The following is a 25,800-nucleotide window of genomic DNA, read 5'->3' as shown; positions in this document are numbered from 1 at the left end:
TCTGCGAGCTGCCAGTAGAGGCAGCGGATGGAGTTGTCCCTGTAAAATCCTGTCCTCTGAGAGCAGGGAGCACAGGGTCCATGAGCTGGATGTTGTGGGGAGGAGGCCAGAGAGTGCTCAGAGCAGCACATCATGGAAAGACGAGATGTTTTCCTCCCTGTCGTTTTAGATCTTTGACTGAAGCTTGTGTGTCTCATGCATGTAATACTGTAAGGTGTTAGTAAGATTGTGTGTTGTGCTCTTTCCTCCTTGTTCATTTTTCTTCATAGGTTCTCCAGTACCACAGTCGCAGTCACCGCAGTCTCTTTTGTTGGGTGCTAGGCTTCAGAGTGCCCCTACGCTTACTGATATCTACCAGAACAAACAGAAGCTTCGAAAGCAGCATTCTGACCCTGTGTGCCCATCCCATGCAGCATTTGGATATAGCTACTCACCACAGCCGAGTAGGCCAGTCAGCCTTGGGACCTCCCCCACTAAGCACATGGGATCTTCTCCTAGGAGCTCGGACTGGCTATTTAAAACTCCTTTACCAACAATCATTGGCTCTCCCACTAAGGTTGGTTTATTAAACTGTGTTATAAGTTGAGAAACGTGGGAGTACTTCACCCAAAGCTTCTATCTTTTAGTGTGTCGTAAGTGGAAAATGAATAAGCATTCTATTAAAATCATCTTAAATGTGTTTTTCTAGGCCACAGCTCCTTCTAAGATCCCCAAGACCCAAGCATCTTCCAATTTGCTAGCCTTGGTTACTCGTCAGGGACCACCAGATGTGCCAGCTAAAGATGTGAGTGACCCACGAGAGTTCTCACATTTTCTCTCAGCCCAAGGAAGTGAAAGGCAGGTGGCTGAGCAGCATAGCAAGGCCACATTTGGCAGGTAAAATAATTCAATTTAACAATTTTTCTTTGTAATCTTAAATATAAAAAAAGATAATAGCATAAACATTTTCCCTTATAAATTATAAGACTTTAATAAACAGCTTTACATACTGGGGATATGATATGAAATTTCTTCTGTGGACATATAACACTTCTGAAAATTACAGATGTGTCCTATGTAGCATAAATATAGTATTGACTTTCTGGACCTTTTGACCATCCTATTTTTGTTTTGATATTGAAAATTTGTTTCCTCCCTACAATCTCCCTTCCCACCCTGAGAAAATTGCCCGTTTTGTGGACTACTTATAGCTTCAATATAGCCTTAAGTCTTTTTGGCACTCAGAGTAATTTTCAAGATTAAGTATTCTCTTTTCCGTTGACAACATTACTGTCCTTTTATAGATCTGTAAGTACTGGGAAATTGTCAGATCAACAAGTGAAGACGCCCTTGGGTGGGCAGCTGTATCAGGGCAGTACAGACAGTCTCAACACAGAACGACCAATGGATACAGGTAAGAAGAATCAGGTTTCATTTTAAACATAGAAGTTAAACAGTACTGGCAGGTTTAATTTTTATGGCCATTTTTCTTCTGCCTGCCTACCCAGCTATCTGCCTATTTTTTTGGTTATGGTTCTAGCACTGGGAGAAAAAAGTTAAGCCTAACTCATAATAAAAATCAGTCTTAAGGATATAGCAAGTCTTTCACTCAGATTTAAAGTAAAAATTATACTTTCTTATCAAACAATGGCACTGCTGAAATCTTTAGCATTAGAAATAGCGTGTTGAAACTTGGCACTATAGAAAAGAGGAAATGGCTTTATTACCTGACATTTTGAATTCAGCTTCATATTTCTTACTAGGTAAATGTTCCCTTAAACATATTTATGTTTAATCAGCAGCAAAGACTAATCAATTAAACATCCATTACAAGTAGAGCACTTGTGAATTCTTTTGTATAGAAAGATCCTTTTTGTGATTTCTTAGGCTAACGTTCTAACAGTACAGTCGCTGAGCCAGATGGTTTGTTCGGTTTTGTGACACTTTCCAAAATGTCTCCACCAGTCTGAGCTCCACCAGAAGCATGCCGGCCAGCCTGCATTAAGCCGTGGGCCCGGCCTGGGATCAGACACTGGGCATACAAAGACCCCAGTCCCAAAGTCCCTCTTCTGAAGGAGCTGACCTTCCAAACATAGCTCTTCTACAGGTGACTCCCTGCCAATTTGGGATTCTGTCAGTTTGTGCTATTTTTGTCCTTTTAAAAAACTTCTCTTATATTTTCTGCGTATATTGCTTAACGTGCCTTATAGGCTGCTAGTGGCCATAAGTGTGTTGATTTTGGAATCTTTGAGTTGATTGTGCCCAGGCCCTGATGGTTTTTCTAGAAACTTCTAGACCATTTCTCTTCCATTGATCTTTAATACTCTTTCTTCTGAGTCCTTGTGCTCTGTCTCCCTTATGTTCACTCTATCCTTTTTGATGTCTTCTGCTTACGTACCTCTTGAGTATTCACAATTTTCCCAGTAGCCTTCTTCCTCGCTCCCCCATCCCCTGCCTTAGTTCTTTTTTTTTTTTTTCTTTTTTAGGCAATTGGGGTTGAGTGACTTGGCCAGGGTCACACAGCTAGTAAGTGTCACGTGTTTGGTCTAAGGCTGGATTTGAACTCAGGTCCTCCTGATTTCAGGCCGGTGTTCTATCCACTCACTACATCACCTAGCTGCCCCCTACCCCCGCCTTAGTTCTTGATTGGACCTCAGTATTTATATTGATCGCGTCTCTAACATCTTGACTACACGATTCCTCCCCTCCAGTCCTCTCCTTCGTTTCCAGTTCACCTGCACAGAGGCACCTTCAGCCTACCTCATCCTCTTAGGCCATTAACATTTCCAAGGTATTACAATTTCCTCTCCTCCTCCTCCGAGTCTTCTCATACTCAGTATGTTCTTTGCCCTCATCTTGTCTTTTTGTCTATGAGATTGTGTTCTTGACCCGGTGCATGGTACATAGTAAGCACTTAATAAATGCATGTTGACTAATTGGTTCATCAATTGCTCCAACTCAGTCCATCTTGACCATTCTGGCTTCTTCTCTTGCTGCTTAGTGTTGATACTCCCTTGTCCTAGGGATGCCTTGTTATTTCCAGTCCATTCATATATCCTGGCCCTAAGAAAAAGCAAAATATGGAAATTGAATTTAATTTTGTTTAGAGATAGCATGATATAGTGGAGGGCTGACTTGTTAGGGACCCTGGGTTCCAGTCCAGGTTCCAAACCTTATTAATTGTGCAGCCAACCCACAGGGAGGTTCTGCCGCCTCCCATCTCTGGAGTGTAAGTAGCGTCACCTTTGTGTGTGTGCACAAGGTTAGAGTGAGGAAAGTGTTCTTTCTGGAAGCCTGTATTGTATTATATTGTATTTGTGGTGATTATGGTGATGTCTATGAAATGTAAAAAGGAGAGAATAAATTCTGGATTTTAACGTTCTTAGAGAATCTATTTTGGTAGCAGCATCCTTCTGCTGATTTTGGTTTTTTTCCTTCTTCAATAAATTCGTGTTGCAAACACTATTTTGGAATGACAGCCCAAATCTGGCTGCTTCTCTCCACAGCTGTTAAAGCAATAACTCCCAATTTTTGTAAGCCTTGATTTTTCTTTGACTCTTCTATCCCTGTGTCTGCATCTGTATTTGTGGTATTATTGTTGAGATTTGAGAAGTTTTCCAATAAGATTATTTCCAATATTCTGTAAATTAAGAACAAGATAGCTATATTTATATATCCATCTATATATTTATAGATATATATCTATACATATGTCTATATCTATAGATAGATAGATACCCTATTCTTTATTCTCTCTCTCTCTTAACTTTTTAAGACAATATATGCCAAGGCAAAAGCAACGCCATTTTTGACCTCTTTATAGACTCGTCCTGATAATTAACAAGTCGTGCTTTTAGTCCTTGGCTCTGGTTTCCTCCAGGATGAGTCAGAGCACCCTTCCAGTTGTTTCTGTGTATAGTGTTTGTGTCCATGTTGGAAATCTGTTGGTAAACTAGCTGTGGTTGACAAGGGTTAGTTTTAGAGTTAGTCGTTTTCACACTGACGTTTTTTGGTTCTCTTGCAGATGATTCCAAGTTTACAGAGTCACCAGACACCTGGTTTTTGAGATCACAGATAGGAAAAGGCAGTTTGTGCCTCAATCAGATAGGCTGAGCTCTCTCTAGCTGTCCTTGACAGCTCATGTGAAATCTGACTATAAGGTAGCTTGGAGCTAGCTCAGTGTAGATTCCTTAAATTGGTGTGGACAGAATTCTTTCTGAAGGGGAGAGTCTGAAAAAAGACTTCTGTTTGGGCTCTTCAGCAGCCCTGAATTTGGTTTTGGGAATGGTATAGAAAAAGGGGAGAGAATATCCTAGGCCTGTATGGGTATCACTACAAGAGACCAAAGCCTGTAACTTCTAGGGGGGCCCTAAGGGGGAAAATGTCCCTTCTGCCCTCATTTATCGTGTCCAGACCAGCTGTGAAAGAGTTTGGTGGAAGGGAGAAGGGATAGGTTGCTCTGGGGACAGTCATCTAAGGAACCTGCTTGCAGCTTAGGGTGAGCATCAGATCCTGATGCTTGAGACTGAGCAGGACCAGGGACAGTAAAGTTCCTGATTGTATGGGGGATGAAAGTTTCTTCTGGAGGAGTGAATGTGTGATTTTAATAATAAAGTCAACGAGGAAAATGGAGCTGATCTGATGGAATTTCACTTAAAAGCAGTGTTTAGCAAGCACATCTATTCAGTAGCCCAGCAGAGCCATCACCAGGCCTTAGCAGTCACTTGGTTGTGTCCAGATTCTGTTTTCTGACTGTTCTCTAATAACAATGACTTGTGCTTGCTCAGTGGTGACAGTCTGTCTTGGGCATCATCTCTTACTCTCATCTTGACCTTCTGTCGTAGAGGCACAACCATGCTGTTCCCCTCTTAGAGCTCACACATGACCATAGCTAGGAGATGGGGCTCCCATACCAGCGCACTTTCTCCTGCGGTGTGGACTAGAGGTTTCTCTAGGAGAGCAAGAGCGGGTTTGGCTTGTGTTTTGCTAGAAATCATACTTACCTTGTGCCCTTCTTTTGTAGCTCCCGCAGGGGCCTGTGGCGTTGTTCTGGGACCTCCTGGGGCCACCGGGGCCAGTTCTAGGGCTGTAATGTTTACCGTTGGATCTCCTCCCAACAGTGCTACACCTCCTACTTGCACCCAAATGGTTCTTCGTACGAGGACAACTTCAGGTGAGCCATCACTTTCTTATGGCAGGCTTTGAATAGGGATAGTTAGACTGGTAGCTGGAGGTACCATCTTGATAACTGTAGATGATTTCAACTTGGATCTAATACAGATGGTGCCTTGGACGTTCTAATCGAGTTTGTTGCTGGCTCACTGTGGGCCGCAGAGGCAGGTCAGAGAACCTCTTGGGACCTTCTTTCTCATTTCATAGATGAGCAAACTAATGTTTGTGGTCAACATCTTACAGTATTTTAAAAGTGTGAGAATCTGTGGGGTAAAGGTATCATATTTTTAAAATGTGAATTATCTGTTGATGGAATAATTTAAAGGATAAATGAGCAGTTGTTGGTGTTTTAGATGATACCTGGAAGGCCTGTGACAGTAGACCCAAACAACTTTTGAAAGTGATAGTTGTGCTAGATACCAACGTGGCGCTGCGAGTGAGTTTCTCCTTTTGGGGAAATAGTTTTTCTTAACATTTTGCATAGGATTCAGCCAGGTTTCCAATTTTATGAATACGGAAAGCATGAAGATAGAATAGTGTATTTTCCCTCTTTTCTCATTTGATATCGACTCACTGGTTCTTGTATGTCTTTAGACCTATGATGTTAAATAAGTAGAAGAATTAATGGATCATCCCCAGGAGACTTCTTTTTTTTCTATTTCTATGCAGTTGGATCCAGCAGTTCTGGAGGGTCTCTCTGCTCCACCAGTGGCCGTGTCTACATGGGCTCCCCTCCCGGCATTTACATGGGTTCTTCTCCGCCGGGAGCAGAGGCAGCACCGAGCCTGAAGTATGCGCCCTATGGGACGTCCCCTCCTAGCTTGGAGGGCTTTATCACTTTTGAAGCTCCAGAACTTCCAGAAGAGACTCTGATGGAGGTAGTGACGGAGACTTTGGCATTTTAATGTCATGTTTAATACAATAATGGGTTAGAAAAGGCACCACTGAGTCACACTTGGAAGCTTTTTTCTTTGTCTTTTTCATCCAAAAAATGCTGTTTAATTCTTTTCTGAATAAAGTAAACATGACCTTCTCAGCCCACAGTTTAAGAAGTGCTGATCTAGGGAATACCCAAGGAGGCCCAGCACTAAAAAAATCACTTATTTTCACAGTTTGTTCTTCTCTGTAAGACAGGGAAAACTCACATATATTCAGGATTGTTAAAAATGGGAAAACTGCCCGTGTTGCTAGAGACCAGCCTACTCCTGCCACCCCCTCCAGAATCCCTGTTGTCTATAAACAGATCAAGCAAAGGGTTTTATGTCAAATGAGAACCAAATCAGAACGTGTTCTGATGTTTTTAATCTTCAAAAGGGCATCCTGAAATAATAGACACTCCTTTCTGGATGAGACTTTTAGGGATGTTAGGAATTCTGTTCTCCAAACTCAGTAAGGCCCATCAAACCGCAGAGCTTTCAGCTTGCTTCTCTCCCCAGACTAGATGAGGGCATGAGCATCATTCCCTCTCTTCCTGCCTTGGGAAACCAAACACTCTGGTGGCCCCAAGAAAGAGAGAGGGCAGTTTATGTGCTTCTCCCCCACCCCAGGATCTGTTTCCTTTATCTCATTAAAGCCCTGTCAGGCCAGCCTTCCCTTTTGTCTCCAGTGGAGAAGGAGCAGGTAGGCTGTCACCAGCCTTTGCTATTAATTAAACTGGTGGCAGTTTCCTAGAGCCACTTGGTCAGCTGGGTTTCTTTTTTGCCTGTAAGACTTATTCCTTCGTCCCTGTCATGTATCCCTTCTTAATCATGCCGACACAGAATTAGGGGAAAGCTAAACTAAAGGGTGCAGAGGGGAGTAGTGCATCAGGCCTTCACTCGATCCAGTTGGCCTGTCCAGACATCTTCTGCCGTTTGGGTAGTTTGACAATGATTGAAGACAAAGTCACACAAACACATGTGTACCTTGAAGGAGGAATGTGGTGCTCCCTGCAGAGCGCTCAGACACAAAGAGAAATTAACCTTTGAAATTTGTGTTGTCGGCATAAGGGAGTGTACACCTGAGCTTTAAGATGAAATCTGTTGGGGTGTTGTTTACTGAAGCTGGTGGTAACGAGAAGAGCGTAAGGTTCCTGAGAGCAGAGGTCGTTTTGTTTTTGTCTTCTTGTCTCTGGCCCATAGCACGGTGCCTGGCCCAATTGTAATGGAATTGCTTTGAAACTTTGAACCTTACTGGACCACTGTTGTGGGCGGTGGTAGAGACATGCATGTGTGTTAAGAGATGTCCTCCTCTTCCCCACAGAGGGAGCACACGGACACACTGCGCCATCTGAACACGATGCTGACGTTCACTGAGTGCGTGCTGGATCTGACGGCCATCAGGGGAGGGAACCCCGAGCTGTGCACGTCGGCCGTGTCGCTGTATCAGATCCAGGAGAGCGTAGTAGTAGATCAGATAAGCCAGCTGAGCAAAGACTGGGGGTATGTGCCTTCCCTTCACTGGCGTGTGGCACACAACGGCCTTTCCTCCCTTTTCTCCACTCCCATTACAGTAGGCTTCCAGAGGGGAGGTGGGAGGAGACCCTGCTGTAGCTTCATTGTGTTAAGGCCACTAGTGGGACTTGGGAATGCTTTCTTGTAGAGAGACTTGGATCTGCATAGGCGCCGCTGAGACCCTGGAGCAGCAGGCGGCCCTGCAGGCCAGGCAGCCTCGCCCCGTGGCCCTGTTGAGGCCTTGGCGCCTCCTGCCGTGCCTTTTCTTATTTTAAGAACTTCTCTTTTTAATTCTGAACAACACCATCAGCAAACATGAACATTCAGTAGACAAAAAACATCAGAGAGGATAATATTTGAAACTTGGATCTGTCACATTTTTTAAAGAAGTTTTATTAAATTTAGTACAAGGATAAAAAACTGCCCCGTTTGTCTGTGGCCAGGTGAGAAAAGAAGACATTTTGTGAGGTTTGTGTTAGTCCCCTGTGTTCTCCCTGACCGTCCAAATGCGCGGGAACAATTTGTTGACGGACTGAAAGACATAGAGTCCTCTTGGTACCAAGAAGCATAAAACGGGGGGCCTGCCCCACTCTTTTTTCCCTTTTTTTTTTATGACCATGCCACTTTACAATCCCCACTCCCCCTTTCTTTATTACACATAAGTGCAGCCAAGCAGAGCACACAGGCTGGCCTGAAGCACATGTCCCACAGTGTAGTTCTGACCCACCATCTCTGCCAGGAGGCATCAGTCCTGTCTGGGTTATCTAGTCAATCGTCCTCTTGATTTTGCTTATTTTCCTCTGCCCGTGCCTTTCCAGGTTTCTCTCATTTGCATTAGTTTGTTAGGATGCAGTGATCTTACATTCCATCCCTCTGGGTTCCTTTGAAGACTGTTCCAGCTCCCCAGGGCAGGGGGCCTTTCACCTTCACCCCCACCGTGGTGGTCTGTGCCTGAATGGGAGCTTCATGAGGGCAGGGACCAGGTTTTTGTCTTTCTTTGTATCCTGGCCTAACACAAAGCAAACTCCTGATTAATAAATGCTTGTTCCCTGAGCAGTTTGGGCAGCCACGTCTTCCTTCCACTTTGTTGCTATCACAATTGCTGCGACTATTTTGTTACAAACAGAACCTTTCCCTCTCTCTTGGACCTCCTTGGAGTCGATGCCTAGTAGTGATATCATTTAGGAACCTTTTTTGTAATAATTCCAAATTGTTTTCCAGAACAGCGAGACCGGTGCACAGCTCTGCCAACAGTGGACTCATGTGTCCCTCTTCCTCTAGCCTTTTCCAGTATTTACCCTTTTCATTTTTGCCAGTTTAAGAGCATGAAGCAAAAACTTCAGTTGTTTTCATTTGAATTTTTTAGTGATTGTTTGTAGCATTCTTATGACTGGTGATAATTTAGCTTTCTTTAGAAGATTGCCTTTCCATATCTTTTAAATTGTTATCCGTGGGAGAATGTCTCTAGATGTTTCTCTCTTGACATGTACATGGTACCTGGCTGATGTTTCTCAGGATGGAAAAGTTTCTCTCTCTTTTTTTTTTGCTTTTTGGTGAGGCACTTGTGGTTAAGTGACTTGCCCAGGGTCACACAGCTAGTTATGTGTCAAGCGTCTGAGGCCAGATTTGAACTCAGGTCCTCCTGACTCCAAGGCTGGAGCTCTATGCACTGCGCCACCTAGCTGCCCCTTTTTTTTCTTTCTTCCTTTCTTTTTTTTTTTTTCTTTTTGCTTTTTGGTGAGGCACTTGGAGTTAAGTGGCTTGCCCAGGGTCACGCAGCTAGTTAAGGAAAAGTTTCTCAACCAGCAAGCGCTTTTAAGCACCCACAATGTGCCAGACACCATGCTAAGAGCTGAGGGGATAGAAAATAGCAATGATGGTCCTTGTTCTGAAGAAGCTTACATCATATATTAGATGTGTGGAAATGTAGGTATATATCACTCAATCAGCAGTTATTTCTTAAATGCCTACTGTGTGGTAGACATCATCCTAGATGTGGGGAGGCAAGTATGCCTAAAAATAAAGCATAACTCTAAAGGAAATTTAAAAACAAACATGCGAGGTGGTTAGGGAGTGACTTCATGTCGAAGGCGGTGCTCAAACTCTGTCTCCATGGAAGAGAAGGACCTGTGAGTGGGAGGGGAAGAAGGGAGGGTTTTTCTGGTGTGTGGGATGGCCAGCACAGATGGAGCATCGCCTGTGAGGAAAAGAGAAAAGGCCAGTTTGGTTGGATCATAGAGTACAGCAAAGAAAGTCACGTCCTGGGAGCCCAGGAGATTGTGGGCAGCTTTGAAAGCTCCGTGTAGAGTCACCACCGCCTTAGATTTTTACTTCAGGACAAGAACTTTGGCAGCTGGGTCTAGGATAGCCTGGAGCCCGGGGGAGGGTGAGACACGTCAGGAGGTTTTTGTGCTAATCTAACAAGATGACTGCAGGGGAGGGCCTAGATCCCAGCCAGACTCACCCAATTCAGTGTATGGGTTGAGGGAGAAGGAGGAGTGGATAAAAATGCCAGGATGGTGAACTGAGGCCCTCGGAGGAGGACGGAGGGGCCCACAACAGAAATCAGAGAAAGAAGTCCTTTTTGGACATGGTAAGCTCAAGACGTCTCTGGGACATGCATCCAGTTTGGAATGTCCAGTAGACAGTTGTTGGTGCTGGACTGAGTCTTAGGAGACAATAGAACTGGAAACATCTGTGATTCATCAGCATAGGGATGATAGTAACCTAATTAGCTGATTAGGTGAGAGAGAGTGAAGAGGGAGAAGAGAAGGCGGCTAGGACAGGAAGCCCCCATCATGGCCTCATTTCTCTTAGTAAGTTGCAGGGTCCTTAATTGGGGGCAAGAAGGAATATGGGATGTTTGGAGGAGGGAGAAGTTTTGGAATGTCTTCCGTGGGGAGTGAAATAGGGAATGGGTTAGGGAGGAATGGAAGGCGTGTTCTGCTGTATTGAGGCCCCGGTCAAGGTTGGACGCCATGACTTTGTAGGGAACCCACGTGGTATGGCTGTGAGACTTGGAAGCCTGTGGCAGTGTTCAGTGGTCCATGAGGAGGTGTCAGGGAGCTGGCGTGGAGAGGAGAGGACCCTGTAGGGATGACAAGGCACTGGGGTGAGATTAGAAAGAGAAGGAGATAAAGCCAGAATGAGGATCGTGGTTAGAATGTGTGAGGGTAGAAGGCTGGGAGGTCACGGTCAGGGTTTCTTGTTTGGGCTTTATACCCCACCCTTGCTCTTGACTTGACCATCCCTTCTTTGGCTGAGACAAAGTGAAGGAAGAAGGAGGTGGAGGGAGCCTCTGTGGGCTGTGAAGGCCCCTGGCAGTAGAAAGGGAGGAGAGGAAGGTGGTGAGGCAGGTGCTGGACTCCTTGAAAAAGGAAGGAGAAGGAAATTTTGATTAAGTGGACTTCAGGAGAGGAAAGGTCTTAAGGAGGATGTCAGAGGGAAGGTACTGGCAGCTAAGGGACAAGGAAGACCTCCAGGGAGGGTGGCCTCTGAACTGAGGCTTGACGGAATCCAGGATCATAAGTGGAGGTGAGGAGGGGGAGCTTGGGGAGCGGCACGGAACAAAATCTTGTCCTTTGGGGGATCCGGAGGCAGCTCTCCTGCCCCAGCCTGCTGCTTGGGTCCTTCTTTGAGTGACTTGACTTATCTTTGAGGCTGGGGTCTCCTCAGATTGATCGTCAGGCACATTGGAAAGCCTGACACCCCAGTGGGACGGTTGTTTGTAGACAGCAGCATATATGTGGTAAGGCACAAATCATTCTCTTTGCTTCTGAAGAAAGAAACGGCACCCCCCATCTGGGACGAGGCCGTTCAGCCGGAGGCAGCTGGACAATGAAAGCTGCCTCTGCAGGGACTCTAAAGCTGAACTTGTTTGCCTTTAACTGCCTTGCCTCATGAGAGATAGCTCGGATGCAGTCACCACTTTGTCACTGGCCCAGAGAATGAAAGGTAGATAATTAAGTCATTTGCCCCAATTTGAAAGGGAAGTAGCCAGATTAAAATGTGAAGAAAAAATGCCGAAGGATTGGTTTAGGCCAAAATTCAGGTGACAGTGCTCCATAGTCTGGGCATCTTCGCCAGTATTCCTCTAGAGGAAGTAGCACAAAGCTCTCGGCACAGAAAAGAGGTCTGACTGTGGCTTGGAGAAGATAAACATTTCCATCCCTTTCATCCCCTCCTCCCTAGGCTCTTTTCCCCCAAATACTCTTCTCCCAAAAGGTCAAATTCACATTTTGTTTATGTCCCGTGGTTGACTCTGACCTTTTTTCCATTTGTGTGAGTCTCAGCTTGGAATTCATATAACTTTAACATTTATTTTACAAGTAACTGTCAAACATTTAGCAGTGAAATAAATGCTTTGTCCTGTGTGTGTGGGTTTTTTTTTTTTTTTTTTTATTATGGTGAGTTTTTTGTGTTAGAACATGACTTTGATGGTATGCCTGGCCCAGGCCTGTCAGCTGAAAAGGAGGCTCTTTATGGTCACCATTGTTGGCAGGGAGGGGGTTGGACCCTTTTTCCTATTTCTGTAGCTACTGTGCCTGTAGATCAAGGGGTCACGTTAGCATCACGACAGCATTGGACAGCCACTCGGGCAACACTTGTAGACGTGTGTGGGATATTCAATGATGGAAGTATGCATTCTCTGATTTTAATCGGGGCAGAGACTTGTCTGTCCTTTTTGTTTCTTTTAATTTTCCTATTTTGCTAATGCGTAGTCATTCAGGGTTGGGGACTAACACGTTCCATTTTACCTTCAGAAGTTTTACGTCCTCCTTTTTTACCCTAAGGATGGTGAGATGTATGTTAGTAGACTGCTAAAAGAGCTAGCCTGATAGAAATTAAGTCTGATGTTTAAAATCTGAATCCTCGTGTTTCCTCTTTAGACAAGTAGAACAGCTGGTATTATACATGAAAGCGGCCCAGCTGCTTGCGTCATCTTTGCATCTTGCCAAAGCCCAGATCAAATCAGGGAAACTGAACCCATCTACAGCTGTTAAACAAGGTATGGAAATCAGCAACAGTAGTTACTGTCTGGTTTCAGTGACTCCTTTAATTATTGCAGTATGAGCTTAGAGGAGTTACTTAAGAAATAAAAAGAAGAAAGTGTATGCGCTATGCAGTAGATGGAAAAAAAAGATGTCAAAAGGACTTCTTTATTAATGTTATTTTAATCAAAAGAAAGCCTTAGGGGGGAGAATGGATTTTTTAATCACATTTTCTAAGATCAATCCTACTTGTGTAGCTAGGGTGATGAAGTAGGAAGAGGCAAATCAGGGGATCTTTTCTATTTCTAGTATTGATAAATTTGTGCTGTATCTTGACTTTTCCAGTTGTCAAAAATCTGAATGAGAGATATAAATTCTGTATCACCATGTGCAAGAAACTTACAGAAAAGCTGAATCGCTTCTTCTCTGACAAGCAAAGATTCATCGATGAAATCAACAGTGTGACTGCAGAGAAACTCATCTACAATTGTGCTGTAGAAATGGTAAACCTGTTTGTGCGGTTTAAATGGGAGTAGGAGAGGCTCTCCAAATATGACTTCTTCTGTCTTTGAAGGGAACCTGTTGACTCGCATCAGTCATCTCTTTAGCACCATTTCTTCCCTTTAAAAGAATGTTCAGGGTTGTCTTCACTCTGAATCTGTGATTGGGTTGTAAGGGAATAAATCTAAAAGCTTTCTGTTGCCTAATTGTTCATGTAATTTTCACATTGAATTCAAGAAGTGTGCTTGCTGTGTGCAGTTCAGTTCTTGGCAGTAGGAGTCACTCAGTGGAAGAAGGCAATCCCTGCTTTAATGATACTTAGAGTCTAGTAGACTATAAGGTGCTGTGTGGTCCATTGTAGGAAAAATCATTTACAACTGTGGGAATCAGGGAAGGCTTCATGGAAGTGGTAGCATCTGAAGTGGGTCTTGAAGCTTGAAGTATTTTCACAGGCTGAATGGCAAAGGCATGAACCAAAGGCCCTGAGGTGGGCTAGCAAGGTCCCTGTGAAGGGGATAGCCAGGATGTGGTTCTAGTCTGTGGAGAGATTTGGAAAGGGAGGTTGGGAACAGAGTAGGGGTGGGAGGGTTGAACAGACCCCCTCAGCCCTGTTCTTCAGAAAGATGCGCCGTGTGGTAGAGTTACTTCAGTGGACCCATGTTCTCATCTGTGGGAACATCTCCCCAAAAGGGTGTGTCAAGCTCAGCCACACCTGTGAATTGATTTTTACGCTCTCCTCCCCCCAACCCTCCATTGCAGAGCACAGAAGGGTCCGTGTAAGCAGGACGAACAATCAAACATGAGGAAGGCCCCACTTTAGCCTTGGATTGCTCCTGTTCATGTGCTGCTGAATGAAGCCAGAGACAAATCTGGAAATCCTGCTGGTTGGGCCCTCACGGTGTCAGGGCTGTCCTTTTATACATCCCATGGCTCCCCCTCCCCAGATCCTCTCGGCTGAGAACCAAACTCAGGCCTTCACTGAGAACTCCTCCTTCTCCCTGACTCAAACGAGGAGGAGGCCCCTCTCCTGGCCAAGGGGAACCCTTTTGTGTGTACAGTGACTGAACCATCCTGTCATCCCTGCCCTCTTTCATTCCCTCGTTTATCTTCAATCTCCTCATCTACTAGCTGCTTTCCAGACTGCTTACAGGCACGTCTCCCTGATCCTCAGAAAATCCTCACTTGATTCCCCATCCCCACTACCTTTCATCCCCTCTCTCTGTCTCCGTCCTGTGCCACACCCCACCAGCTTTTTGTGGCTGTCTCCAATCAGCGTCCCCACTTCCCTTCCACTCATTTCAGCTCTCTGCAGTCTGGCTTCCAGCCACATTATCCCATGGAAACCTCTCTCCAGAATTACCTACATTCTTATGGCCAAATCTAATGGACTTTTCTCAGTCCTTGTCCTTCTGTAGCTCACTGATCAGCCTTTGACCCTGTCCACCCTCTTCTCCTTGCTGCTGTCTCCACTGTGGTGACATGGCTCTCCTGTTTCTTGTACCTCTCTCATCACTCCTCATTCTCTTTTTCTGGAACTTTGTCCAGGTCATGTCTATTTGCTGTGGGTATCCCCGAGGGATATTGTTCATTTTCACAGATGGAGAGCCCAGGTCCGTCTTCTTTTCTCCCTGATCTCATCAGCTACCACAGATTTAGTTCATATTCACCTCTCTGCCCATGATTCTCATTTTCATTTGTGCAGTCCTAACCTCCAATCTGACATCTCCAACCCTTAATGTCTTGTAGATGTCTTAAACTCCATCTTCTCCACCAAACCCTCACCTTTTCCTAACTTGCCTATGACTGTCCATGGTATCATCATTCTCTACTCCTCACTTGCTTATCTCTGTCCCTTTCTTTCCTTTGATACTGGCACAGGCATGGACTGTTGCAGTAGTCTTTCGGTCAGTCTTCTTGCCATAATTCTCTCCATTCTGGTCCATCCTCTCCTCCGATGTCAGAGTGACCTTCCTTAAGCACAGATCTGACCATGTCACACACACCCCTTTCGCTCACTAGTCAGCAGACCACAGTGGCTCCCTGTTACCTCCAAGATCAAATGGATGATCCTGTTTGGCTTTTAGAGGCCTCTGTAACAGGGTCCCTTTCTATCTTTTTAGTCTTTTTAAGCGCTATTGACCTCCACGTATGTCCTCTGTGATCCAACAGTCCTGGCCTCATTATCCTGACTGCGTTCTCACTGCCTGTCCCTTGTGGGTGGAACGCTCGCGTTTCCTTCCTCTGGCTTCTTCCAGGTCTCCGCCAGAGCTCCACGTTGTGGTCCTCTTTACCCTCAGGGCTTTCTCTCTGAGACTGCTCCTGGTTTATCCTGTCTATGGTTTGTTTGCTTATTGTCTGCCATCTCTGATGACTGGAGGAGAGGGTGAGGCTGGCAACTTTGCCCAGCTCTGCCTCGCTCAAATCCAGTGAGTCAAGACATCAAGATGTCCTTGGTCTTCTTCGAGAATGAAGGCTAAAGGATCGACAACAACACAGTCTCCCATCTTGTTAGACTGTAAGAAGGGTCCTGGAGAACAGACTGTCTTGCCTTTCTCTGTATCCTAGGGCTTGGGACGGTTCCTAGCACATAGTAGGCTCTTAGTAGTTGCTTGTTGACCTGACTATTCACGCTTTACTTGTAACTATTGGATGTTATTTTTATAAAAAAATTTTTCTGCATTTTAAGCAGTTTGGCTGTGGTAAAGCCATTAAGAAAATGCACGCTTTGACTCACCTACCTAGCAGCAATGCACAGACTCAGATTTTGTTTTCAGGTTACTGAAGCATAAAAACAAGATAAGTCACTTCTCTAATTGCTTGGTTTTAGTATGAAAGGGAGATTGATTGTGTGATCATCTGTAACCAAAAATATATCTATTGAAATGGAGATGTGAACAATGTTAAAAATCAGAAATGGGGGAGAGGGGGAAGCTTGAACAAAGCCTAAATGTGATATTTTATCTAAAATTCTCACCATTAGGTGAAACCCAGTTGTCCAGGCAGTTTCAGGTAATCTTTGCTTCCTTATAACATGAAAGACTAATTGCACAGAACAACTCTTGATTCATTATATATATTTAAAGATCTAAATTTAATTAGTAGAGATCTCTAATTTAGATACCTAAATCATAATGGACTTATTTGCTACCCACAGATATGTTTAAAACCTATTTCATAATTTAAAGGCAAAGGAATGATATTTCTGCAGTGGGTATGTCCTTTAGATTAGTTTTTAAAAATACATTTTATTGATACCATTTGTTTCCACATCACTTACATTTATCAAAGTGCACCCTCCCCATCCTGTTCCATAGATCCAGCCTTTCTAACAAAGGACAAAAAGGAGGAAAAAAAACCAGTTGAGCGAAATTAACCAACACATTGAAGGATTCTGCTGCTCTGTGCAGTGGGCCATGGCCACAGGCCCCCTCTTTGGTCAGGTAGAGAGGAGGCAGGGGCCCCTTTGGCCATTCTGCTGGCACACAGCTTCAGGTTCTGTGCTCCTCCTTGGCTGTGGTGTTTTCTGGAGTCCTGCTTATTTGATGAGCCCTCTGCATGAGCCCCTCCGAGCCAGGCTTTCTGTGCTCCTCCAGGCCATGCACAGACTGGGTCTTGATGCTGCTCTCAGAGTGGTGTGATGGAGGGACTGCAGTGGGTAGGGAGGGGCTGGAGGCACTTGGGCCAACTCACGACTTTACCAGCGTGGAGACAGGCACTGCCTGGCGTTTCAGAGCCCCTCCAGCCTTGCCTCGGTCACCAATGCCCGTTGGCCGAGCGTGATGTGAGACTTCAGAGTTGCTTTGGTGGACATTTGTGTTCTCAGCGACTAGGAGCATCCTTCGTGGAGCTGAAAACCATCCTGCCCTTTGGCTGCTTGGCCCCTGCCGGGCAGCTTTTGGCCTTGTGTGTTTCGGTGAATTGCTGATGTACCTTGGGGAACAGAGCTTTGTCAGATAGCTGAGAGAAGTGGTTTTTTTTGCCCAGTAAGCCACTTCCCTTCTCATCCCATTGGTGTTCATTTTGTCTGTGTAAAAACCTTCATTTCGTGCAGTTGAAATGACCCATTTTACCTCCAGTAATTGCCAGTCAGTCCACAAGCTTTATTGAGCACCAGGAGCTGTGTGCAGTCCTGCGAACACAAGGACAGGTGAAAAGACAGTCCCCGTTCTCAAGGATCTCCTGGGATCGACTTATCCAAAGTGCTGTGGATTAATTTTGTTAGAACTTGTGCCTCATCTATTCTGAAGCATCAGGTTTTAGAATGGGGATGATAGTTCCGCGATTTGCATTTCTGAAGAAAGAGTGGACTTTGGGGACATTTGCTATTCATGGGATGCCAGGCCAGGAAGGGACTTTGGAGGTCATCTAGTCTGACTTGACAGATGGAGAAACTGAGGCCCAGAGAAGCTGAGGGACTTGCCCAGGGTCACACAGAAGTTAGGGGAGGGCTAGGCTCCCCCATCACTGCCCTTCTACTTTGGTGTTGGACCAGTACACAGGGCTTATGTTTCAGGGTCTTGAAATGCCAGAATTGTGCCAAACCCCAGCAATGAGAATTCCTTACCGAATGAGCGGTCATAATGACTAAGCACCCTGCATCTCAGGGAACATTAAAGTCCTTGGTTAGGAAAAGAGGCTAAATTAGATTGTAATAGTGTTTTATTTAGGTATCTTCTAACAAAATTACTTTTATGAAATGCTAATATGCCAGTTATGCTAAAATGCTAATTGTGAAGTTGGCTATTTAACCTTTTATCTTTTGAAATAAGAGTTATTTTTTTCCTTACTGTCTCTTGAATGGAATGGTCCATTCTTTTAGCTATTGTGTGTGTGTGTGTGTGTATGTATATGTATGTATATATGAATTGTTACTGGTGTACTAATTCAACTTTAAAAGTTTCATCAAAATGCAACATGCTTTAATTCCAAGATTTATGACTGTCTTGTTTTAAGTACATTTTACTTGCTTGGGACAGTTTAGAAAGTTTGGATCTTTTCCTGTGTCCTCAGGTGCAGTCAGCAGCCCTTGACGAGATGTTTCAGCAGACGGAGGATATTGTGTATCGGTATCACAAAGCAGCTCTTCTTTTGGAAGGCTTAACAAAAATCCTGCAGGACCCTGCAGACATTGAGAACGTACACAAATGTGAGTGTGCGTTTGGAGCTCGCAATCCTTCCTGTAAAAAGGACAGTGCTGATAAAATCCCCGTCCTCTCTGACCCCACCTCAGCAGAGTTTCTCCTTCACAACCATCTCACCCCTTTCATAGGTTATGTCTCTTCAGAGGACCAGCCTGATCCGTCCTGGTGAAAGTGCTGGAGGGGAGGGGGGAGTAGCATCCTGGTTAGAGCACGCGTGAGCGCTTTGCTTACAGCCACCTCAAGGCAGATTCGGTCAGTCAGCATTTATGAAGCACCTACTACATGCCAAGCACTGTGCTGAGTGCTGGGGATGTAAAAATAGGTGGAAGGTGGTACCTGCCCTCAGGGAGCTCACAGTCATCTTACAGGACTGGATGTGGGGCTGTGTGCTAAACAGAGCATTCTCAGCGACCCGAACAAACAGTCTAGGTTGGATGAGGCTTATCTCCGTTTTCTCAGGTTTGCCCGTTTGAGCAGGTTAGCAGTTACAAATTAAAGTCTTTGAGGTTCACAGAGTCTCCTACTTTGGCCTGTAAGATGAAAGGATTGGGAGGCATGGCCTGTCACAGCCCCTCCAGCTCTAACCTGGGTTTATCTGGACAGCTGTGAGTGGGGTCTGGGTCCCTGGAGACGGCAGTGCAGCGGTGGGTAGGGAATGATGGTCATTTTTAAAATTTCAGTTAGTTCCAACTATCCATGGTTTATAATGCCTGTCCTAAAGGGAATTTTCTGATTTTGCTTGCAGATAAATCTAGTATTGAAAGAAGGCTGTCTGCACTCTGCTATGGTGCAGTGACTGTCTATGAGCCATAGCCTCTCCCATGGACCGAGCAGCAGTGACATTAGGGAGGTGGGAGCTGAAGCCCCCCCCCCCCCCCCCCCCAGGAGGATTGGTGACTACCAAAGAGAATGCCATTGATGCAGAGAAGGACAGCGGCCCTGAACGACTAGGGATGACGTGCTGGGTGGAGAAGCTCTCCTTTCCTTTTGTGTCTTAGAAGCAGGAGTGAAACACTCTCCCTGGGTTTCAGTGTCAACGTGGTAAGTGCACCTTGGGCTGAATGATGGTTCAGTGCGGTTGTTCTGCCCCCGAGGATCTTGGGGAAGGGCGAACGCTCCCCCAGCCCCCGGCAGTGGGGGAGAAGCTGCTGCAGGTGGAGTCTCCTTCAAAGTTTGCCTCTCAGACTGCCAAGAAATGCCAGAGGCAAAAAGCAGGAACCTCTGGCCTGGATAGGGGCACGACTGACTCTTGGGGTGAGCTTGGCTCCTGCCGAGTGTGCCTCCAGAAAGGGGAAAACCCCCTTACAGGGATGACAAGTTGCCTCCGCTCCGTCCGGAGCCGGACTTGATCTGACGTGGCTACAGGCTTGATCTCTTCCCAACAGATTTCATGTTGCACTAATTTACTAAAGCAACTGTATTGGACTTTACAGAACTCTTAATTTAACACCAGATAAGGCACAATGGACTTACTCCAAAAAAGTTTCATTTTATTGTAAATAAACCCTTTGCGGAATTTCAAACGTAACTTCTAGGACAATTTTAAACAGACTGTACAAACTTATATTCGTGTGACCCTTTGCCTTTTTTTACCTATTTGTCTACAGCTGCCAATTTTTTCAGTAATGGAAATGTTTTAAGTTCCTACTTTGTTTTTACTTTTCCTATATAAGGCTTGGTTGCGGTTTTTTGTTGTGCATGCAGAATGTGCATTAATTAGCTCCTGTGATCTCAAAGGGTGTGTTAAAAGTGCTGTCTCCAGCTTCTTGGGCAGTATTAGAACCAGTGCTGGAAATTGAGAGGGGCTCTCCCAGAAGGTTGGGGCCCGCACCTAGGTTGGTCATCTAGATGTTTGTTAGTGATGTGGGCTTTCTACATCAAGTTTATGAAAAATCAGGTTTGTTTTTTTCTGAAGGAAGTGGGGGTGGGGACTCCCCCACCTGGGTGGGCGCTTTTCATTTCAAGCTCAATTCTTGCAGCTTACCAAATAGTAAGGCCTGGAGGGTTTAGGCAAGTTACCTGAAGACTCCTCTGGAAATGGTTCCAATATTGTATTTTATTTTGTTTTGGTTACTTTACTGCTTGAATACTTGAAAAAACCATTCTCCAGAACAAAATCATTTTAATCCTTTTAGATAACGTGGTCTGAACTCTTTGACAAAGTTGTACAGTAGCTCTGCATCGATAGCATTTTGGTGTACTGATGAAAACCATGAGTTTCTCTTTACTTTGACAAAGTAATGTAATTTTTACCTTATTTATCTGTATGAAATTCCAACAGTTAATTTGAACGTTTATTTATATAATGTTTGTATTTTTAGGTCTTTAATACAGTGTTTCTACCTCTCATTTGTAACAGCATGCATTCTTCTGGAAACTAGGGAATAACTCACTGAACTGTTGTGTGAGAGCCTTTTTATTATCGCCTGTATAAATGTATATTAAGGTAAAATAAAACTGACAGCGGTTTCTAGGTGCAGTTTGGTCTCTTCCAAAACTTTGATTCCTGACAGGCAGGCAGCTACTTTTTATCTTGGATAATAGTGTATGTGTATATGTAATGTTATGTGTATCTGTTTATCTTTAAGGTTTGCAAAACACTTTACATATGTTTACCGCCCTGTGAGGTAGGTACTGTTATCCCTGTTTTGACAGATGAGGAAACTGAGGCAGAGGTTGTCACACTGCTAGTAATTGAGCCTAGATGTGAACTCAAGTCTTCCGACCACAAGTCCAGTGAGCTGTCCACTGCCTCACCTCACTGCCCGTCCAGACACCCCACACTTTTCTGTTACAGATATTAGGATAATAGAAGGGAAAATCATTGATGTGGCAGACGCTTGTCTCTGTCCTTGTAGATGAGTGATTGGTCTTGCAGCGTCCTGTAATATCCCTGACTGGGGAAGGTCGGAGCCCGTCCATACCTGTGACTAGGGCCTGGTGGTTATAGACACCCTTACTCTCTCTTCCATTTGTATCAAGCTCTGCAGTTTCTAGGATCTTTGCCTCCATCATCTCTTTCTCCCAGTCATCCCAATGAGAGATGCAGGCACTATCCCTGCGTCTTGTTTGACAGTTGAGAATTGCTGAGGTTCAGAGAAGTTCTTGGTCATTTGCGCAAAGGCCAGTGTGACTCCTGGGGGTCCTTCCCGATCCTTGAGTTAGGGGTGAGTGGGGGGAGGCTTCCCTCAACCCCTGTATGGGTCGGTCAGGCTCATCCTTTCCCAGGTCCCCGTTACTCCCTTTCTGGGCACATGCTATGAACATAGTAGATATGGCTCTGCATCGTGGACATCTGGAGCTGATCGACAACCCAAATTGTCCCCATCTGGCACCCCTTTGGCTAGCAGATTGGATATCGTCATCCACTCCTAACATCGTCTAACATCACTTGTGTGGGGATTCTCACGTTTGCTCTGTCAGCCCTAATGGCTCCTCAGAGGCCCATATTTCCAATTGCTTAGTGGCCATGCCTCCTGAGATCTCCCATCATCACCCCCTAAAACTCAGCAGATTTAGACCAGACTTCTTCCTTACTGTGTCCTCTTCACCCATCCCATTCTTCCTTTCCTAATTTTCTTATAATATAACCTTCCTCCCCAGTGTCTTGGTCTGAACCTGGCATCTTTAGGTGGGGAAAAAAGAAGTTGATTAGTTGACAGATTCTGCTTGTTCTACTTTGACTCTTTCCCTCTTTATCCTACTTAGTCCTTCCTTATCTCTGCCTTGGATTATTGCTCCTAGCATCCTTTGATGTCTCATCCATCCTTATGGAGAGGAGGTGGGTCTTAGGGTTTGTTAAGTTGTTTTTAAGAATACTTTGGCAACAGTATTTCAATATATTTTGTTTCCTTTGCCATCCTATTTTATGCATTTAAAAAATTTTTGAGAAGGGCGTCCAGAGGCTTCACAAGGCTGCCAAAGGGGTCTAGGATATAAAAGAGTTAAGAATTCCTCCACTAGCTTCCACTGATGCTTAGATTAATCTCCCTGAATGGAATGTGAACTCCTTGGTAGTGGGGACTTTGGTTTTTGTCTTTTTATAAGCTTGGCGACCCGATTGTTGACGTGAAAAATAGTAAGAAGACCAGTTTGTGCGGACTGAGTGTGTGAAGGGGAGAGTCGTGTGAAATGAGGCTGGAATGATGGAGAAGGCCAGGTTGTGACAGGCTCAAATGCCCAGTGGGGTTTTATATTTGCTTCTAGAGGTAAGAGCAGCGTACAGAGTTTGAGTAGTGGGATGGCATGGTTACTTAGCCCAGTGTAGGGCATGTAGAAGATGCTTAATATTTGTTCATTCATTCAAGTTTACATCTGTGCTTGGACCAGCTGTGTGGAATCTGGGTCAGAATGGGCAAGAGATTTGGGGCAGAGATCCTCTTTGGAGGTAGAAGCCCTTATTTTGTGGTGGATTCCCTCATTCAGAAAATGGAAATTGATGGGCCCTTGACCCATTTTCCACTTAAAATAGACTCTCTTGATCTTAAGTAGAGGTTCCCAAACTTATTTGTCCTGCCACCCCTTTTTAAGAAAAAAAAATTACTTAGCACCCCTCTGGAAATATACTTTCTTTAACCCTTTTACAGTTTTTTTTTAAAATTTGCATCACTTTTAAAAAATAGAAAATATTTTTTTTAAATGATGTTAAATTTAATAATTTATTGTAAATTTGTAGTTTTTTATGCATTAAAATTTTGATGATGCAACATTGTATCATGTAACTATAGTATTGTAAACAATCATACATACACATATTCCTGCTGATACATGCTGGACTTCCCGATGGGCTTGCCCACCGACACTTGCTTGTTAAGACCTGTTGGTGGACTTGACCACTGCTTGGTTATAACTTGCATTTTGTGTGTTTATTTGGAAAATAATGTAATCACTACCGTTTTAACTTTGTTGCACAACAGATGAAACCTGTAGGAACAGCTTTTCAAAATGTTGTTATCTTCTCTTCCTTATGCTTTCAACGCCTTCCAACTGTACCTGAGGCTACTACCTGCCACCCTCAGTCCAGCCCCCACTTTGGGAGCCTTTGATCTTAAGAGAGGATCAGTTATTGCTGCAGCTTGAGATCAGAAGTGCCTGAAGTGCCAACGTCTTCAGCTCGTTTCTAGGGCAGAGGAGTGGGACTTTGCTAGAGGGGCAGGTCTAGGAGCACTGTAGCCACCTGGGTCAGAGTGAATGAGTATCCCAGGGAGACGAAGAAGTGTCTCCTGATTCCTCTGGCCCAGGATGATGGATTCTCTTCCTCTCTTACCTGGAGGAGGCTTCCTATAGCCACCTTTTAGGACTAAGCACAACCCAACCTGTTCTCCTTAAAGGTTGGAGAGACCCAGGGAAGCCAAAAGCTCTAGATAAAATCGGATGAAGAAAATGGCCCCCATTTTATCAGCAAGAAGGGAGAACTCATTTTTCTTCGTTCCAGACAAACTGGCCTATGAGTTGCCAGCACAAGTCATTCTCTCCTGCCTTCATGCCTTTGCACGGGTAGTCTAGAATGCAATCCCCCTTGGATCTGTACCTTTGTTCAAGGGTCAGCTTATGAGCAACGTCCTGGAGGAAGCCTTTCCTCTTCCCCGGGCCATTAATGCCTTCTTGTTTGTGTCCGTGTTATCTTGTCCTCAGTAAAATACAAGATCTTTGAGGATTACAAACTGTCAATACCCCCAGTACCTAGCACAGTGCCGTGGGGATTTTGGTTTGTTTTTATTTTTTAAAAACTAAAAATCTCTTATTTCCTTTCTCTCCCTCTACTAGAGTGGGGAGGGAACCTATCTAGAACAACGCCTTGTATGTAAAGGTACTAAAACAAATTTGTTGAAATTAGCGGGGAAATAACTGACCAGCACAGCATCAGGACCCCATATTCTGCACTCTTCTACTTGGAAGAGAGGAATATGTTTTCATCATTGCTTCCTGGAATTGACACTGGTCCTTCCATTCAGTAGGAACTCTGATGTCTTAGGCGGCTAGGTGACACAGTGGATAGAGCGCCTGGCCTGAAGTCAGGAAGATTGAAGTTCAGAGTGGACCTCAGACTCACTAGCTGCGTGACCTTGGACAAGTCACTTCACCTCTGTTTGCCTCAGTTTCCTCATTTGTAGAATGGGGATAATAATAGCACCTACCCACCAGGGTCATTGTGAGGATCAAAGGAGATAATTGTAAAGTGCTTAGCACACTGCCTGGCACATAGTGTGTAAATGGCAGCTATTACTGTTAGAAGAATTCTGATGTGTTTTAGTGATGTTTTCATTAATATTACACTTATCGTGTCCAGTTTTCTGACTCGGTTGTTTCCTTCTACATCAGTTCTTACAAGTCTTATTCATGTTTCTCTGAATTCCTCATATTTGTAGTTGTTAGAATATAATAATATCCAGTTACACTTGTAGTCTCTTCAGATGTAGCTTTTTACTTCATGGTATCTGCCTATCTTTCTCTCCTTTTCCAGATCTCTAAGCACCAAAGAGAAAAACAAATATAAGGCAGGAGTGGAGGCAACCTCCAAGCTTTACCATGAAGGACAGTCACCAGGGGTTGGTGCTGGTGGGATGTGATAAAAGGCCAGGCAGCCTCTCTCTCTGGCTGGTGGGGTCTGATTTCAGATAGAAGGGTAGCAGGGACCTGGTGTGTGTAGATGAGTTCTCCAGGACCAGCCTGCTGAAATACTCAACATCTGGTGGAAACCCCCTGGTCAGGGATTTGGTCTGCAGCCTCTACAGGAGTAGCAAGAGAATACAAGTGTATTGTACTGAGCAGGTTCCTGCCCTTTTTAACTGGCTACATAAAAGAATACTTGGGCATACCCATCTATCAGGAAAAAAAAGGAAAGAAAAAGGCTTTCGGGTGTTCCTGGTTCCACATTGTGAGAAGGGGACAGAATAGAAGAGAGAAAGATGAGGGGATTAGATTCAGTCTTATCACAGCTCCTGTGAATTACAGAAGTGACTTGGATTTAATGCTAGTACTTTGAGTTCACTTTTAGCCAATTCCATTTAGTCTAAGTGCTGAGTGAATTCTTTGAGCCTTTACTAAGAAGGAAAATAAGATTGGGGATCTCAAGTGGATGGGGGTAATATGAGCTAAAAAGAGTTATGATGTGGGGGGGATGGAATTAATCTATACTTCTGTATCTGAAGACTGAAGGCTGTGCTCCAGGGAAAGGCCCAGGTGTTTCCAGTATACATAGTTGAAATGAGCTGGCAGAGCTCCAACCTCAAGCACCACCTAGTGGTTAACTATGACATAGCACCCTGTGGCATCTGTTCCAGGCCATGTTCCTAATGGAGAAAGAAGTACCACCCGCACTGGCACAGTGTTGCCCATGTTCCTAGTCTATACGCCCCCATTTGTTTGGTCATTTGCTAGTTAGAGGGCACCCCTTCTGTTTTCCTTGATTTGAGCCCTCTCCCAGAAGACCTGTACCTGGTAAAAGTTTCTTTGACCCTCGCTAGATGGCGCAATGGATAGAACACTGGGCTTGGACTGAGGAAGACTCATCTTCCCTGAGTTCAAATCTGGCCTCAGACACTAATTTACCTGTGTGACCTTGGACAAGTCACTTCACCCTCT

The 25,800-nt window shown here is 44.7% G+C and overlaps 1 protein-coding gene across 3 annotated transcripts in view; it reads left to right on the top strand.

Moving 5' to 3' along the window:
- ULK2 (unc-51 like autophagy activating kinase 2) overlaps nucleotides 1-20,695 on the top strand; it is a 79,472-nt gene extending 58,777 nt beyond the window's left edge. For all 3 annotated transcript variants that reach the window (XM_027861846.1, XM_027861847.1, XM_027861848.1), the window contains 10 exons: nucleotides 270-556; nucleotides 689-876; nucleotides 1,284-1,393; nucleotides 5,003-5,152; nucleotides 5,821-6,029; nucleotides 7,393-7,571; nucleotides 12,473-12,591; nucleotides 12,920-13,077; nucleotides 18,086-18,221; nucleotides 18,962-20,695. In XM_027861846.1, coding sequence (XP_027717647.1) covers nucleotides 270-556; nucleotides 689-876; nucleotides 1,284-1,393; nucleotides 5,003-5,152; nucleotides 5,821-6,029; nucleotides 7,393-7,571; nucleotides 12,473-12,591; nucleotides 12,920-13,077; nucleotides 18,086-18,221; nucleotides 18,962-19,029 — 1,604 coding nt within the window. In that variant the 3' untranslated portion in view covers nucleotides 19,030-20,695. The remainder of the gene's footprint in view (nucleotides 1-269; nucleotides 557-688; nucleotides 877-1,283; nucleotides 1,394-5,002; nucleotides 5,153-5,820; nucleotides 6,030-7,392; nucleotides 7,572-12,472; nucleotides 12,592-12,919; nucleotides 13,078-18,085; nucleotides 18,222-18,961) is intronic.
- Nucleotides 20,696-25,800: the final 5,105 nt, after the last annotated feature.

The sequence above is a fragment of the Vombatus ursinus genome, unplaced genomic scaffold (genome assembly GCF_900497805.2).
Source record: "Vombatus ursinus unplaced genomic scaffold, bare-nosed wombat genome assembly UNPS02014768.1, whole genome shotgun sequence".
In the NCBI taxonomy this organism is placed as follows: domain Eukaryota; kingdom Metazoa; phylum Chordata; class Mammalia; order Diprotodontia; family Vombatidae; genus Vombatus; species Vombatus ursinus.
The sequence above is the reverse complement of the archived record's forward strand: the minus strand, read 5'-3'. Positions and strand labels throughout refer to the sequence as shown.